This window comes from Amblyraja radiata, chromosome 29, assembly GCF_010909765.2.
Source record: "Amblyraja radiata isolate CabotCenter1 chromosome 29, sAmbRad1.1.pri, whole genome shotgun sequence".
In the NCBI taxonomy this organism is placed as follows: domain Eukaryota; kingdom Metazoa; phylum Chordata; class Chondrichthyes; order Rajiformes; family Rajidae; genus Amblyraja; species Amblyraja radiata.
In genome coordinates, this window is record NC_045984.1 from 11,514,956 (window position 1) to 11,533,904 (window position 18,949).

General features: G+C 43.0%; 1 protein-coding gene across 1 annotated transcript in view; it reads left to right on the plus strand.

Annotated features, from left to right (window-relative positions):
- Nucleotides 1-1,461: 1,461 nt before the first annotated feature.
- LOC116989717 (CACN subunit beta associated regulatory protein) overlaps nt 1,462-18,949 on the plus strand; it is a 126,060-nt gene continuing 108,572 nt past the window's right edge. The window contains exons 1-3 of the mRNA XM_033047313.1: nt 1,462-1,599; nt 1,911-1,994; nt 14,118-14,263. Coding sequence (XP_032903204.1) covers nt 1,947-1,994; nt 14,118-14,263 — 194 coding nt within the window. The 5' untranslated portion in view covers nt 1,462-1,599; nt 1,911-1,946. The remainder of the gene's footprint in view (nt 1,600-1,910; nt 1,995-14,117; nt 14,264-18,949) is intronic.

Sequence of the window (18,949 nt, forward strand, 5' to 3'; positions counted from 1 at the left end):
CAGATACGGGGCCCATTTTGATATATACCGATATTTCTGTCCTTGGCCTCCTCCATTGCCAGATTGAGGCCACAAACAAACTGGTGGAACCTAACCTCATATCCATTTTTGTAGCTTACAACCCAGGGGTATGAACATTGAATTCTCCAATTTTAAGTAATGCATTCCCCATCACCTCTCCATTTCCTGTGTCCTCCCCAGTGTGCACTGGTTTCTCCAACTATCCCACCTCCTCCTTTTCCTCTGCGTCCCCATCACACATATCTTTCCCTCTGGCTTTTACATTTTACTCTCTTCTCACCTTATCTGGGTACCTCGTTGCCTCCCCCTCATCCCTTTGTCACTTTGTCACTTACTTTACCCTTTGGCCAATCAAGCCCCCTTCACTCTGGGGCAGCAGAGTGGCGCAGCGGTAGAGTTGCTGCCTTACAGCGCCGGGGACCCAGGTTCGATCTTGACTCTGGGTGCTGGCGGTCCAGAGCTTGTATGGTCTCCTTGTGACCGTGTGGGTTTCCTCCCACATTCCAAAGGCATACAGGTTTGTAGCTTAATTGGCTTCAGCAAAAATTGTAAATTGTCCCTCTTGTATACGATAGTGATTGCGGTACGGGGTGATCGCTGGTCAGTGCAGTCTCAATGGGCCGAAGGGTCTGTTTCCGTGCTGTATCTGAAGTCTGAAGTCTATATTCACCTATGACTTGCGAGGTTTTGTCTCCACCCTATTACAAGCAGTCCGAAGAAGGGCTCCGACCCAAACTGTCATCTATCCATTCCCTCCACAGATGCTGCATGACCAGTTGAGTTCCTGCAGTGTTTTGCTGCAGATATATTAAGCAGTGTCACCAGGAAATGGCGATGTCTCCATCTACCCTCTTAAGTCAACCAAAACCACACCACCTTATCCTTTGCATCAGATCCCAACAGAAAAAAAAGAACTAAATCGTTTAGGTACATAGGTTGGAAGGAAAGAGGCAAGGGCAGATTGGAGGAATGGTCGACCAAGCTGCCTTTGTGTGCTATGCTTGTTAGAGTGAAAATAAATGGCGAATCTCTCTCTCCCACCCAACATCTATTCGCTACCCAGCTAATAGCCCCAAAGACATTGGCGATGTCTGGTTATATTGGATGTTTGATTTGACAGTCCCTCCGTCCGCAGCCCCCGTCCACACGCCTGACAAATCTTCTCCTAACCTGTTAGTGCAGTCAGACAGCGTCCCGGCGAGGGAGGGAGTTGCGGGGAGGAAGGAGGCAGCTTTGCCCAGCTGACGGCTGACAAACTGAGCTTTAACTGACGTCGCCATGCAAGTGCAAAGGTTAAAAATTAACTTTAAAGCCAATGGCGCTAAACAAAGCGAGCAGAGCAGGGAGGGTTGGGGGTAGCAGTCTGAGCGGGGCAGGTGAGGGGAGACGGCACATCTGGGATCAGGGCAAGGGCTCCTGGCATGGTCTCTCCTTCTCTCTCTCTCAATGCACACATCCCCCCTTTCTTTATTCCAGCATCGCTCGGAGGAAGCCAAACCAGGCGAGTCTTCACGCCGTTCCTTTGCCATTTAGTATGAATGCGCCCGAGAAGAGGCGCTGTCATAATCTGCTCTGCAAGTGAGTGCACTAACTGGGAGAGGGGGGGGGGGGGGGGGGGGGGGGGAATTGATGCACCTTTCTCCCCCCACCCCCACCCCCAACACACACACACTAACCCAGGAACTTAAAACAAAAAAGAACGCTCGGTATTAACGCCATCACTTGCTTCCCGTCTAATTGAGATCACACCCTTTCTGTGCATTGAACTCAGCTGATCAGACCATTGGCACTCCGACGCGCAAAGAAAGCATCTGTCTGTGCACACATCCAGCGGCTAAAATGTGATTCTTTTCTTCTTCTTCCCCTTTTTGTCTTCTCTTCCACCGCAGGGAGACAAATTAGCTTGCCTTCCGACGAACTGGACCATGAGCAATGATTTCCCCGCATGGAAGTACATAACTGAGAACGCGACGGTGAGTGATTTTTACTGGCAGCTAAATCAGCATTGCTATTAGAACGAGACACTTGCGTTTGAAATAAAACGGGGAGAGTGCATTTTGAGTGATGGTTGATCAAAGGGCGGCCCGTTATCAGTCTGCTTGTGAGTGTTCCTATTCTTTTGTTCAGTTCAATGATGTATTTAGTCTGTGCATTGTAACGATGTTGATACAAAGACTTGGTTGTAGACCGCTGTCTAATAACGACTATTTGGATATACTCGGATGCATTTCAGTAACGTTGAAGTCGATAGATGGTGAAGAGATTTTTGCCTTCTCATTCCCGTATTTGCAGTGGAAATATGTGAAGTGCAGTTAGATGCAATCCGTACATTTATCAGTGCCGGAGGTAGTAGATGGGCCCTTGTTACAGAAGCGACGCTCTACAAATCTTGCAATGGTCTGGGGAAGGGAAAGGAGAGGAGGGAGGGGGGGCGACGACGATTTTGCAGCTGTATTGAAACGAGGTTTTATATTCAATGATGCCTGCATATAATTTCCTAATAAGCAACTAGTGGAAGAGCCTCCTTTTCTCTCTTCTGTATTGTCCTGATTATATGCATCTTGGGGTATGTTGACTTGGTGTCTTCACTCGGTTTGAGATTGAATTCAATTTTGTTAGAGGCTGTTTAATTTGCTCCCCATTTCCTCGCAACGGTGGAGTGACATACTTATGTGATGCACAACAGAATTTACAAATGAATGGTGCCATTTTTTTATTATCTTGGAAATATTATTTTCATGTTTGCAAAAAAAACCCACTAGATTATTTTTGCATTTAATGATAATCTTTGGCCAAGTACATCGGAGACAGCAGCTCCATTTTTCTTCCGTTGTGCCGTTGCCTAGGTGAATATATATTCCTCTGAGGATGAGCCACGTGTTGATAGTGGCTAAATTTCAGTAAAAAATTCTGGCAATCCATGTAAAGCCTGTGGCCTTGCATCTGGGGTGTGAGTGACTTGAGTTACTAAAACCAATCTTCACAGCATCCACTGCCTGTATAACTCATTATCACCTACCCCACAGCCAATAATGGATCATTGTGGGCTCCTTGCTTTTTGCATATTTTTCATTCATTTCTTCTATGTGCCATCTGCATCTCTCGTTTCCCTTTCCTCTGACTCTCGGTCTGAATAGGGGTCTCGACCCGAAACATCACCTATTCTTTTTCTCCAGAGATGCTGCCTGACCCGCTGAGTTACTACAGCTTTTCATGTCTATCTTCGGTTTAAACCAGCATCTGCAGTTCTTTCCTACACATCACAGCATCCATACTGTGGCAATTTGAACTTACTGCATTGGGTGTGATTGATGTGTGGGTATATGTAAGAGAGATCGGAAATCAAATAGGATCGTAGAACAAAATACAGTGTTGGAGGAACTCGGCAGGTCAGGCAACAGCTGGAGAGGGAATGGACAGACAACTTTTTAAGTCGGGGGCCTGAGTCTGAAGAAGGGTCTCGACCCGAAAAGTCACCTGCCCATTCGCTCCCCAGATGCTGCCTGACCCACTGAGTTCCTCCAGCACTCTGTGTTTTTCTCAAGGGTCCAGTGTGTCTCTAGGGTCATAGAACAAGTTTTGAATAGCAACTGTGAAATATTAACAGAAAGAAGTTTGAATATTTATAAGGAATTTTACATGCAACAGAATTTGCAATTTTCTTTGTTAAATGTGATGGGTCTGAAGAGGGGGTCTCGACCCGAAACGTCACCCATTCCTTCTCCCCAGAGATGCTGCCTGTCCCGCTGAGTTACTCCAGCATTTTGTGTCTACCTTCAATGGGATGTGACAGTTAGTAACTCGTTGGCAAAAAAAAACATTATTTAATGAGGCAGATTTTGTTGCCAAACCAACAGTGATGCTGACTGTTGTTGAAATGGTTCAAGATTTCAGACAAGGTTATCGTATCCCAAAATAGTTATTATTGTTGTATCCATTAGTATAATGATATCACTGGCTGCCTTGATGACCATTGGATGCCATTAAGCTACTGCATTTGGCTGGAAGATATGAACTCTACACCTCAGCAGACCAGGAGTGCTTGGTCATGCAGCACAGTCCAAACTAAGACTGATCGGAGGATTGGGGCAGGATAGTGGACTAGCCATGCGGGATCCATTGAATGGGAGGCAAGGAATGGAGGGCCTTGTGGTTTATTACTTCTATCTACTCTTAAGCCTGCACAGGTATTTTGGGCTAGCTATTAACAGCCTAAGTATCCTTTCAATGACCAAATTATTGTAAGGTTACACAGTGCTGGAGTAACTCAGTGGGTCATGCAGCATCTCTGGAGAACATGAATAGATGTTCCAACCCAAAGCAGCACCTATTTATGTTCTCCAGAGATGCTGCTTGACCCGCAGAATGACTCCGAACTTTGTGTCCTTTTTTGTAAGCCAGCATCTGTAGTTCCTTGTTTCTAAATAATTGTAAGGTACATGCTGTCAACTTCCTGTATAATCCTTTAAATATCGCTGCTGCCTCCCAATATCAGAGAGGCATGTTCAATCCTGACCTCGGTTGTTGTCCATGTGGAGTGAGCACGTCTCCCTCTGGTTGCATGGGTTTCCTCCAGGCGCTCCGGTTTCCCCCCTACTTCCCGAAGATGTACAGGTTTGTAGGATAATTTGCATCTGTAATGATTGCCCCTACTGTTTGGGGAGTAGATGCAATAGTGGGATAACATAGAACTAGTGTGAATGGGTGATGGACTCGGTGGGCTGAAGGGCCTGTTTCCATACTGCATCTCTAAACTTAAACTTAAATGTGTGTGTTCCATTTGTTCACCTATTAAATGCTAAAATAGTGGTGAAAGCTTTTAAACTTTCAATCAATTTTCTTTTGCTTCCCTGTTTTGTATCTTTTTAGGAGTCTCGTGTTTCTTTCCCCTTTCATCTGTTTCTGGTAGTGATCTGTTTATTCACACCAATGCTAATTTAGGCTTTTTTTATTCTATTTCTTCATCTTCCAATGTCATCGCTAAGAGGACCCATCAATAACATTTTCTTTTCTCATATATAAGATGCTCTGGTTCCTTAACTCCTGCCTTATTTATTCACACTTTGTTGAACTTGCTACACCCATAATATAAAGAAAATAAATGGGAACACAGCAGGGCAGGAGACCATTCAACCCAAAAATAGAACGCTACAAATTATCCTTATTTCCAAGGCCTTGGTGTGTGGCCATAGAGTCTTAAAGATGTACACCATGAGAACAATTTGGTGTACTGGGCTAGTCCAACTTGCCTGCATTTCAATCATAGCTCTCCAAAGACCTCTTATCTATATATCTGTCAAAATGGCTTTTAAAGGTTGTGATTATATTTCCTTCTATAGCGTTTTCTGACAGCTCATTCCAGATGAGTATAGAAGTTGGGAGGTCATGTTGCAGTTGTATAAGGCATTGGTGAGACTGCATTTAGAATATTGTGTTCAGTCTGGGCACCGTGTTATAGGAAAGATATTGTCAAGCTTGAAAGAATTCAGAGAAGATTTACAAGGATGTTGCCAAGACTAGAGGGTCTGAACAATAGGGAGAGGTTGAGTAGGCTGGGACTCTATTCCTTGGAGCGCAGGAGGATGAGGGGTGATCTTATAGAGGTGTATAAAATCATGAGAGAATAGATCAGGTAGGTGCACAGAATGTTTTGTCCAGGGTAGGGGATTTGAGGACCAGAGAACATGGGTTCAAGGTGAAGGGGGAAAAGATTTAATAGGAGTCTGAGGGGTAACCTTTTCACACAAAGGGTGGTGGGTGTATGGAACAAGCTGCCAGAGGAGGTAGTTGAGGCTGGGACTATCCCCAACGTTTAAAAAACAGTTAGACAGATACATGGATATGGCAGGTGCGGAGAGATATGGCCCAAGCGCAGGCAGGTGGGACTAGTGTAGCTCAGATATGTTGGCAAGTTGGACCGAAGGACCTGTTTCCTCACTCTATCACTTTATGACTCTTATATGGACCACCCTCTGAGTGACTAAGTTGCCTCTGAGGTCTCTCTTAAATTCTCCCCCTCTCGCCTTCAAAAATTGTCCCATAGTTTTAGGAAGGAAGGAATACTTTATTGTCACATGTGACAAGGCACAGTGAGATTCTTTGATTACATATAAATAGCGGCCACCTACGGCGCTGACAAAGTTACAAAGCATGCTGGCTCCCCCTTTTGTTTCCCGCCTCCACGCCAGGCCATTGTCCTTTACCCCCCCCCCCCCCCATTGTCCATTGTTCTCCCCCCCCACCTTCCTCACGGCGGTTCCCCCCCCCCCCCCTCCACCATGCCGGGTCCTCCATCGTTCTTCACCTCCCCCCTCACGACGGTGGGGAACCTACTACCCTGGGGAAAAGACTGTGGACGTTCACTTTATCCATGTCCCTCACGATCTTGTACACTTCAACTAAAACGTCTTGTAATTTATAGCTCTTCAATGTTCATTCGGATACCTTATTAAATATGAAGTGGATTTATGCTTTCATCTTCCTTTCAGGCAGTAAATTTTTCGATATCCATCAATCTGTGTGTGAGACGGTTTTTCTCCTTGCTCTCTCCCTTATACTTCTACTAAGCGTTTAAATCTCTGACCTGCAATTAGTTTGCCAAGGGAAGAAGATCTTTTCTTTTTATACAGTCCAGGGCTTATCATTTTATACATCTGCCCTTCAATAAAAACAGAAACTGCTGGAAACAATCTGCAGGTCAGGCAGCATCTGTGAAAAGAGAATCATAGGTGACCTTATTCGCTTTGTTTGGATCAAGATTATCTTGGTCTCTTGTAACTATAATTCTTCACCCCTGGCAACGTACAGATGATCCAGGATAGCATTATTTGTCTATGATTAGCAGAATCAAATGCAGCAGAATAATCCCAAGCTGCATTTAAATCTGTTTCAGCGTCTGTGTGTCTGAGATATACAGACTAGGGAAAGACAACACTTCCAATTGTCATCCAGGGATTCTGCAAGAAAGATTTTCTTTGTATGCCTCCCCACCCCCAAGTATAAGTACTTTTTAAATGCGCATCCAAGGACTTTTTAAATGCGATAAATAATTTGTCTTCCACTTTTCCAGGCAGCAAATCTCAGAGCCCACCATCCTCTGCGGGGAAAAAATAAATAAATGAATTCCTCATCTCGCTCAAATGCTTTCACATGTTACTTTTCAAACACATTTGTAAATGATTTTGCAAAGGATATAGACTGTAGGAATATCCAATTTCTCTTTAAATCTGCCAGGGCTGTGCACTTCAACCACAGAGCGTGAGAGGACTGGAGAGTCCAAACAATCTCTGGCTAAATTCAGGGCACCTGGTAATCCCAATATTTTTAATTTAAAATATTGCAAAATATATAGACCCTAGTGATATCTTTGTGGGTTATCTGGAATGAGAGAATTAAAAATTTGTTTTCAAAAATTCAGTAAGCAAAATTATTCTTTTTTTTCATGGGGCCAGTTTTCAAATTGAAGCTAAATCAAGCGAACATTGGCCAGGGCGTGTGCTGTGTTCATCCAAAAGAGAAGAGGGAGATACGCATCACTTGGTGTGATCCACGCCGCTTTGTGTGGTGTATTCTGCTTTACAAGGTCCACACCTATTTATGTGGACCACACCAGGTGATCGGGCCTCGATCGTTTAAATTTAGTGAGTTGCTGGCACGTCAGGTGGTTTGGAGGGTCGGGTCAAACCCGAGGGCTGGCCAATTCTGCAAGTTGGCTGATATTTGGAATGTATGTAGATGTACACGTCGAGTGGACCACAAGAAACAAAAGCCCAGAGATGGTTTACAGCAGCCTGCACAGGACTTGCCTTACTGACTAGCATTTGCTAGACAGTAAAATGCTTTAAAGTTCAAACCCCAGATATGACTGCTGTAAAATTGTCTTGTTTAAACGCGATAAGTTCTCCCCCCAGGTTTCTCTTACTGGAGTGAAGTAGTCCTTTACTGGGTGTTCAGAATAGCAATGTCCTGACTCCTATCATTTATGTTATGGCGGGATCAAGAACTGGCCACATTACAGCAAGGACATCAAAACGTCTTTAAAACCCATCACGGCTGTCACCCAAACTTTGACGGCTCTGTATTTGTGAGGCTCCCAGTTGCTTCTGACAGTCGTATCCCTGTTAATACTTATCTCGGAGGTTAATAATTCATGTTGAGGACTGGGGACGAGTACCAGCGTCCGTGAGGAACTAAAGTTGAGGAACAAAGATCGATTGAGGGTTACAGCTGCATCGGGGTCATTTCCCTTCAACTTCAATCTCTACGAGTTAAACATGAAAGCACTAGCGCTGAATGAATCTCTCTGTCATTTTACAGGATGGGTTCCCCCTAAGGAAACCCATACTTTAATACTCGTGGTCATGTCCATCTACCCAAGTCGCTGTCTGCAATATCATTTACGCAATGTTGTATCTGGATTTGCATCTTAGAAGCTGCTTGCTTTAAGGGTCTTAAACTTCAGTCCCTTAAAGGGTTTCACATATGGCACTGGAATTGTGTCTGTGAACCATCGGGTAACAAAGTACATTTTGGTCGATTGCCAAGAAATAGATGACGGACTGAGAGAGAAATGTTGCATGTTCTTTTTACCCGAAGAAAGAGAGGCCTATGGAACAGCTAGGGCTATTAAGGGATTCTATGCAAGTTTAAGTGATGTGGAGCACGCAAGGAAAGTGGCCATTCGATTCATCGTGACTGCTGTATTTTTTTGTAATCAATCCACTGTAAGTCTTGCTGGCTGGCTTTATCCCTCGTCTGATATTCCTCTTTACTTCAAATATTTATCCACAGTTCTTGTAAAACGTGAACAAATCTTTATTACTGAGCATTCTTTGCTCTCGGTGCAAAGATATTTCCCCCTTGACTCTGGTCCTTTCCATTGAAGTCTAAGAAGAGTCCCGACCCAAAACATCATCTGCCCATTTCCTGCCGCAAATGCTGCCTGACCCGCTGAGTTCCCTCGGCACCTTTGCTTTTTGCTTTACTGGCTCCTCATTCCAATGATCCTAAAGAAGTCCTCATGACTTTGGGAAACTTTATTTGTTCTTCTTTCAACCTTTTCTATGTGGGTAGAAATAGTCCTAATATCTAAGGCTGTGACTTGCCACAAAGTTTCCTGGTGACATTCAAATGAATGTATATCTGTGACTTCAGTGTCCTTTCCACAATGAGATGTCTACATTGAAACTTACAGAATAATGAAAGGCATAGATAGAGTGGATGTGGAAAGGATGTTTCCACTAGTGGGAGAGTCTAGGACCAGAAGGTAATAGCCTTAGAATTAAAGGGAACTCTTTTAGAAAGGATGTGAGGAGGGGTTTCTTTAGTCAGAGGGTAGTTAATCTGTGGAAGGCATTGCCACAGAGGGCTGTGGAGGCGAAGTCAGTGGATACTTTTAAGGCAGAGATAGACAAATTCTTAATTGGAACAGATGTCAAAGGTTATGAGTAGAAGACGGGAAAATGGGATTAGGAGGCAGAGATCAGAGATCATATTTCCATAGGCCTCTGGACTTGAAGCACAATCTTATTAATAATTTGCCCCTGGAGTCCTGACATTTTAAGTGCTTGAATTTTTCTCTTTGCTTCCAGAAATCTTCTGTTGTACATCTTAACCAACTTTTCTGAGATTCCATTTCTCAAAGAAATTTATTTTTTCTCTCTTTGGAGGTGTAACAAGATCATGAGGGCTAGTGGGATGTGGGGAGAAGGCAGGCACGGGTTATTGATTGGGGACGATCAGCCATGATCACAATGAATGGCGGTGCTGGCTCAAAGGGCCGAATGGCCTCCTCCTGCACCTATTTTCTATGTTTCTACAGTGAGATGCTTTGTTTTGCATACTTAGGCTTACAAAGAGTCGACAAAATTACAAAGTACCCCTTTTTATGCCCCTAAAGTGCCCGGTTCCCCATAATACGACACCGCCCCCCCCCCTCTTTGTTTTCGATGGCCCTCCACTCCAGGTACCCCTTTGTCCTTGGTGGCCCCCCAGGCGACCTCTGGACTCCAGCCTCATCTGGCAACACCAGAGGAAGCTGTAGAAGCAGATACACTGGGTGTAGGAAAGAACTGCAGTTGCTGGTTTAAATCGAAGGTAGGTAGACACAAAATGCTGGAGTAACTCAGCGGAACAGGCAGCATCTCTGGAAAGAAGGAATGGGTGATGTTTCAGGTCAAGACCCTTCTTTAGACCTGAAATGTCACCCATTCCTTCTCTCCAGAGATGCTGCCCGTCCCGCTGAGTGGGCCAAATGCAATCCAATGGGACTGACTTAGATGGGGCAGATACTGTAGATACAAAGAGCTGGAGTAACTCAGCGGGTCAGCCAGCTTTCTCTTTAGCAAAGGAATAGGTGACGCTTTGAGTCAAGACCCTTCTTTAGACTGAGAGTCAAGTGAAAAGTAAACAAGATATATAGACGGTGATATAGAGAGATACAGGATAAATGAATGAAAGATATGCAAAAAAAGTAACAATGATAAAGGAAACAGGCCATTGTTAGCTGCATATAAGATTATTAAGGGTTTGGACACGCTAGAGGCAAGAAGACGGAGTATATGGCGTTCAACGTTGGTGACCATGAGCCTCTCAAGATCAGTGGCGGTGCATCCCTTAAGGAAGTAGAGGACCTGGGAGTGAGGATGCAGAGCTCGGAGAATGACATCAAGGTCCGGAAAGCACTCGCATGGAAAGCCCTCAATAACATGGGGAAAATCTGGACATCTCGGATGTCTAAGGGTCTCAAACTGAGATCTTTCCATGCAACTCTCAGGACCATATTATTGTATGGGTGTGAGGCATGGACTCTCACTCGAGCACTGTCTAAGTCTCTCCATGGTACCTACACCCAAATGCTCAGAAAAGTTCAAAATGTCAGTTGGAGGGACCACATCACCAACGCCCAGCTCTATGGGGAGATTCCACCTCTGACCGAGAAGATCAGGTGGAGAAGGATGAGGCTCGCTGGTCACTGCCACCGCCACCCAGAAGCACCAGCAAACAAGGTTGTGCTGTGGGAACCCACCCATGGAAGACATGGCCCGGGGCGGCCAATCAAGACTATGCTGAAGACGTTGATGGAAGAAGCATGTGTAGAGATAAAAGGAGAGCTTGCCCAGCTGCATGGAGGACAGAAATGTGTAGTGCGTCCATCACCCGTCGGAAACCAGCACCACTCCGTCGCTAACGTTTTCAATTATAATAATAATTGTCTAGATTCTGTTGTTAACTAAAATAATTTGTATGAATGGGAAAGAGTAACACCTTTTACTGCCCATCTGGTGGGAAGATGGAGACTTATGTGGGTCGACTAATCCAGGTGGAACAATAGGCTGAAGAATCCAGCCCATTTGCCCACATTTCACTGGTCCTGGATGCACAGGCCCCTTCTTGCTAACCCTCCACATCCAGGGATCCACGGCAAGATCTAATCACATCAGCAAGTAGGGCAACTGTGGCGGGCAAGAGGTGAACTGAAATCCTTTGAGGCTTAAATGCAATTTCTTAGTGGACGTGTAATTGATAGAATCGGAGGGCTGTACAGCATGGAAATTGGTTATTTGACTGTTGTGTAAGAAGGAACTGCAGATGCTGGTTTACACCGAAGATAGACACAAAATGCTGGAGTAACTCAGCGGACAGGCAGCGTCTCTGGAGAGAAGGAATGGGTGATGCTTTTGATCGAGACCCTTCTTCAGACAGTCGGGTGAGAGGAAATGGAAGGGTAAGGTGTGAAAACGGCAGATCAATGCAGGTGATGAGCAAGGAAATGTAGAATGGTTCATTGTTGGCTGAGGGGAAGGGATGTCTATCATCAGCTGTAATACTGGGCTGGTCCCATTTGGCCCATAGCCCTTGAAACCCTTCCTATCCACATAACAGTCCAAATATCTGATTGATATTTGCAAAAACTATTAAAAGTGGTTCATAATTTTAAAAGGGAATTGATATATTAAAAAAAACCCTTGTTGACAAACTACGATGAACAAGACTTGTATGAGATTAAGTGTTTCAAAATTTATTTTCTTTCCACTGTGATGGATTCCTGTAATTTTAGTCTATCTGATTGATTGAAAGATACAACATGGAAACTGGCCCCATGGCCGACTGAGTCCATGCCAACCATCGATCATCCATTCTATTGCATTTTGATGCACGAGAACCACACCGCCATCCTTTGGTAAAACTATATCACTAATTTTAGTAAATGTCAACCATTTAATAAAAAAAATAAAGAAAGAAAAACAGCAAATGCAATTAAGGATTCCATTGTTTATATCTGCTAGATTGTTTGTGACCTAACCTATTGGCATCCCTGTGCAAACCCCACTGACATCCAATGTGGACAGTATCATTTGTGTTCCAGTCTTCACTACCATGACAACCGTGTGAAGCAAATCCATCGCAAGCGATGACTGGACCTCGGGGAGGGAGGGGGGGAGGGAGGGGGGGGGGGGGGGTTTAACCTCAGGCTTCATCCCCACTCCACCCTTTTGAGACCTCGTGCTTTCAAAAACCTTTTTGACTGCTTGCAAACATCACTGATAATGAGAGGCATTTAAAAGCATGTGAAATAAACTTAGATAATTAATAAAGTGACCCAAACAAAGTTTTGCTTTAAATTGAAAGCGTATTGTGGCGATTAATTAAAACATTGTCAAAATTAATCAAAATGTCACCCAAGCGAGTCGGATTTCTATTCACCCTAAAGCAACATGAGAAGTTCATGCCAAACTATGCATCCTAAAATGCGCAGAAGATTGTGTTAGAGTCAGTGTTGGAGATGTGATGTGCAGGAGCAGGCCCTTTGGCCCAACTCATCCATGCCGACCAGGTGTTGGTTGATTAATTTTGTTTTAATTTCAAATTTTTAATTTAGATCTATCGAAATCCGTAGGCTCTGGTTTATTTTAGTATAGAGATACAGCATGGGAACAGGCCCTGTGGCCCACCAACCCCATGCCAACCATCCATCACACTAGTTCTATATCATTCCACTTTCTCATCCACTCCTGATTTATTGAGGGTAATTTTTACAGAGGCCAATTAACCTACAAATCTGCACATCTTTGAGATATGGGAGAAAACCGGTGCACCCAAAGAAACCCACACGGTCACAGGAAGAGCGTGCAGTCCACACAGTCAGCACCTGAAGTCAGGATCAAACCTGGTTCTCCAGCACTGAGGCAGCATCTGTGCTATTGTGCTGCCTATGGTTGTAGTCTTAGTGATTGAGGTGGAATGATACAAACATCTGCTGCAAACCATTTGCTCTCCGACTGTAATGAAATTAATATCCTAACGCACTTTCAGAAAAATATTTGAGTGTGCGTCCATTATAATATCGCTACGTAACATAATAAACTTGCGTGTTAATTAAATATCACAGCGTGATCGTGTTCTAATTCCCTCAGTGAAGAAAGAGGCAATGGAACTGTAATAATGATATTTTTTCCCACCAGCTCCCTGTGAAACAGTGCAGAAACACTTTCCATAGTAACAGAAAAGTCAAGAATAATAGTTGTTTAAAATTAAGTTCATTATACTTACACTTTAAATAAGAAATGCTAAAACAGAAGGAAGAACCATGTGCATATCTTGTTCTTGTTTAACAAGGTTTTCTTATCATTATGTCAGTAGTAATCTATGTGCCACTGTCTTCTCTTAATTCGCATTATCTGATGTGTTATGTGAAACTTAAGTTTTAATTAGGTAATCGCTGATTTGATACTAATTATATGGCTTAATTCAAAGGATTAGATAAAATGAAACAATTTTGCTCCGAAGGCATCATTGAGGCATGAGTAGGTTGTTTCAATCGTGACAAAGAATAAATAATCTGGATTTATTTCTTTATCTTAGACAAAAGTAAAACTGACACGGTTATCTCTCGCTGTCCCTAGTTCTAACATCATAATGTTCAAATTCCTGGGCTGTACTCATCTGTGCAGTTCTAACACCATAGTTTTCAAATATCTGGGCTGTGCATATCTTTCTATCTTGATATTTGTTCTCGCCATTAGAAATAGTGAATGATTCTTTTGCTAACGTTACAGCTCTAACATTTTTTTTTAATTTATGTTGCTTTCCGGCAGGCTATTCCCAAAGATCCTAGTGTTAAGGATGGTTATGTTCTACTGCTCGTTCTGGTCTCGGTCTTCATTGGCGGGACCTTAGTCCTTCTGTCCGGCATCCTGATTATCTGTAGGAGATGCTGTGAAACAGATCGGAGATATTCAAGGTAAGGTACGCTGTGCTTAGTATGGTTCTGCTTATCTACTGCAAGATTTTAGTTGCATCTGCTCACTGGCTGTATCGCCAGAAAACTCAGTCATTGAAAATGTATATTCTCTATCCAATATTTTAACAGGATTTTTGAATAATTTGTATTTTTATGTATTAATTTGTGATGCAATACTAATCTACTCATGAGATTACAGGCGATGTATTTGCACGTACCAAAACAATATATTGAAAGATAATACTATTTACGTATGATATTGGGCAATCGATTCAATTTTATATTGTAGCTCAGATTGGATAGTATTTGTATTGGTTTATTATTGTCACGTGTACAGAGATTTAGTTAAAACCGTTTGCCTGCTATCTAGTCAAATCATACTGTACATAAGTACAATCAAGCAGTACAACAGGTATGCAAAGATCAAAATGGCAGAGTGCAGGATATAGGATTACATTTACAGAGAAAATGCAAATAAAAAAAGTGCAAGGCCGCAACGGGGTAGGTTGGGAGATTGGGAATTCACTCTACCTTATTGGTGGATCATTCACTAGTCTGATGATGGCGGAGAAGAAGCTGTTCCTGAATCCGGTGGTGCATGCTTTCAAGAGAAGAGAAAAGAGGGCATGACCAGGGTGTGAGTGGTCCTTGATTATGTTGGCTGTCGTTCCCGAGGCAGCGGGAAGTGAAGGTGGACTCACTGGTTTGTATGTTGGACTGGGCTACATCCAGAACTGTCTTCAATTTCTTACGATCTTGCGCGGAGATGTTGCCAAAATAACCAGTGATGCCTCTGGTAGGTACAAGTTCAAGTTCAAGTGAGATTATTGTCATGTGTCCCTGTATAGGACAATGAAATTCTTGCTTTGCTTAAGCACACAGAAAATAGTAGGCATTTACTACAAAACAGAAAAATGTGTCCATATACATCAGTAGATATTGAGGAGCAGCTGCATGCTGAGTTCATAACCTGATGGAAATCTCCTTTCATTGATGGTTGTTGCATGGTAAATGTGTCTGCAGGCCAAATGTGCTTCTCAGTGCAAACAAACTGAGTGCACAAAGCTGCCCAGAATTTAGCATGAGTTGTGTAATCTCACAACGGAAGCCATACTGTTAGGAGTGTGATTTTCTGTTTTGGGAAGAACACCAGGACCCATGTTGAGTCATAACCTGGGAGATAAAGCAGCATTATTGCAGCTGGACGTCACAAAATTGTTTTCAAGTAGTGGAATTTGCAGTGCTTTCAACGTAAACATGCCTGTAAACATAATGCATGTAGATAATATTCAATAAACCAAAATTCAATAAATTAATAACCCCAATACTAATGAAAAGAAAACACATTACTTAGTACAACCAAAGGCAGTCCATTGCTTATAGTTGAGGTTAGTGTGTGTTCAGTGCCTGATGGTTGTTGGGAACAAGCTATTCTTGAATCTGGTGGTCATTGGTTTTCAGAACTATCTTCTTTCCTATGCAAAGTGAAATGAGAGTGTGGTCAGGATGGTGAGAGTCTTTGACACTGACTGCCTTTTTTGAGGCATTGCCTCCCATGGTTCCGTTTGATGGAGGGGAATTCCGTGGACTGGGCAATGTCTGTACCACTCTGGAGCCTCCTTTATTCCTGCGTGAGTGGAGTTGCCGAACCAGGCCATGATGCAACCATGTCTCTACAGTATACCTATAGATGTTTGAGAGAGTATTCGTCAGCATACAGAATCCCCTCAATCTTGTAAGGAAGTAGATGCGTTCATGGGCTTTCTCTAACACAGCACAGCACGGTTCCACAAGCTATATCGATCAGCTGTTTTGGGCATCTGGTGGAGGAAAGAACATGGGGCTGGATGCAAAGGGATGCCCTCAGCTCTTCAAAGTATGATTGAGAATCTGTTACATTTAACTGAATGACAACCACAGCATCTGCAGCATCAGATGTTCATGATGTGCTGAAGACTCAAGTGGGACTCAGTCCTCTGTCTGAAGAAGGGTTTCGGCCCGAAACGTCGCCTATTTCCTTCTCTCCATAGATGCTGCTGCACCCGCTGAGTTTCCCCAGCAATTTTGTGTACCTCCCTCTTCAGGGTTTGGATAACTGCACTAAGCTGGAGCAATAGACAAGAGAATTTTCTTAGATATGTACCCTCTATGCTAAAATGCATAAAATATGCACGCCTTAATGAATATGAATATTATATATATGTGTGTGTGTGTATGGTGGACCTTTTACTTCATCGAGACACAAGAAACTGCAGATGCCGAAATTTTGAGCAATACACAAAGTGCGAGAGGAACTCAGAGGGTGCTTCTGTGAATTTCATTCTGAAGAAGGGTTCCAACCCAAAACGTCATCTGTCTGTTCCTACCACAGATGCTGCCTGACCCGCTAAGTTTCTCCAGCACTTTGTGCTCTGCTCAACTTTCACTTTTTCATTTACACCATTTTTCCACAAAGTTTCTGAAAAGCATTTTGGGTGATGTGTTAAAGGAATTTATTTAATTTGCTCCCTGAAGTTACCAGCTCACTGTGATTGGCAAGCTTGACATACAAGATGAGAAAAGTGATTAATTATTTCAACTGCCACAAAACATTTTGCTCAATTGATCTTGAAAACATCAAATGAATTGATTTAGAACCTATTAAGGAGTTGATCTGTTTGAATTCTGCTTCTCCATTAAGTATTTCACGATAAACAGCATTTGATTTTTAAATCCTTTGGATATGTATTAATTTAGTAAAAGCAGGTCATCTCTGATCTTCCCCAATCACTGCAATAGTTTTCAAATCCTTTAAAGTAGAATAAGCTCAGAAATTTCTAATTCACCAAGGATTTCCTCAATTTAAAACTTAATCACAGGGGAAACAATTTTCCTATCTCCTTAAGACATAGAAAGAAGCCATTTGGCCCATTAAGTCTAAGCCAGCTCGGAGAAATCCCTTCAATCCCTGGAAGCCGTGATGATGCTATTAGTGGATGAGACACAGGAAAAACACAGCCCAGAAATCCCATGTTGTAATTCTGCCAACTCCTTTCTCTCCCTGAAAGCAAGCCGTACAAAGAAATTTTAAAAATGTTTCCTTTTTAAAAAATAAAATTCAAATATCAACAAATTTAATCTGGCCCTGCCACTTGTGAGGGTCTTTCACACTAAAATCCAAATATTCATCAGGTGTTGTGTGTCTGTACAAAAGGTTGTTAATTCCCCTTATTTAGAGCTTAATTAAAGTTTCTGTCCTCTAAAAGGTGTGCCTTTGGATTTATATCCTAGAATCTTGGAATTGATAGATAATAATAATAATAATGGATGGGATTTATATAGCGCCTTTCTAATACTCAAGGCGCTTTACATCGCATTATTCATTCACTCCTCAGTCACACTCGGTGGTGGTAAGCTACTTCTGTAGCCACAGCTGCCCTGGGGCAGACTGACGGAAGCGTGGCTGCCAATCTGCGCCTATGGCCCCTCCGACTACCACCAATCACTCACACACATTCACACACAGGCAAAGGTGGGTGAAGTGTCTTGCCCAAGGACACAACGACAGTATGCACTCCAAGCGGGATTCGAACCGGCTATCTTCCGGTTGCTAGCCGAACACTTAGCCCATTGTGCCATCTGTCTGACGCGAGAATACAAGATCCAGTATAGGATTGCTTGCTGGAGTATAAGATTATACGCAGTTCTGGTCACCCCTTTATATGAAGAATGAGGAGGCTTTGGAAAGGCTGCAGAGTAGGTTTACCTGAAAGATGCCTGGATTCACAGGTTAGCTACCGGGAGAGTTTGGACAGATTTGTACAGTTTTCTCTGGAATGCTGTAGGTTGAGGGGAGATGATAGAAGTATATGAAATTATGCGAGGCATAAATAGGGTTGACCGTAAGATTATTTTCCCCAGGATGGAAATATCAAATATTAGAGGGCATAGCTTTGAGTTGAGAGGGGTAAAGTTTAAAAGAGACTTGTGTTTAAAGGTTGTTTTTTTACTGAGGGGGTGGTGGGTACCTGGAACACATTGCCAAGTGGTGGTAGAGACAGATATGTAAGTAGCATTTATGACTTTTGGATAGGCACAGGAATTTGCAAGGGCTGGAGGGAAATGGATTACATGCTGGCAAATAAGAGTTGGTCCTGACATCATTGACCACTTGAAGAATAAAAACACATTTCAGGCTGTTGATCATAGACTACAGCTCGGCATTTGTTATGAGGGCTGCAAGTAAGAATTGTATTATTCTGTTTTGGAATATATGACACTAAAATACTGATGACTTTTGACATGTTTGACATAGACATTGTGGGCCGAAGGGCCTCTGTGTGGTACTGTTCTATGCAAAGATGGCGTACGATTTGGTTGATTTATTAATCATAATAAAAAAGGCACGTTGGGATATGTGTAAAACCTGTATCTTTGCACATCTCTGTTTTGTTCGATGTTTCCTTTCACATTCTGCTTAGTGGCAATATCAATTTGTCTTCACTAAGTGCTGATTTGATAGACCTGAGGGACTCTTGGTCCAATCTCAAGAGTAGAATAGAAGATGAATTGGCTATTAAATGCACAGTGATCATTGCTAATGGAAATCTTCATATTAGGTACAGGTACAACACTTGGTTAGATGACTGCTCTACTGAGCATTACGGTCGTAAATAACCAACTTCCGCTGTATCGATCACCAAGTGT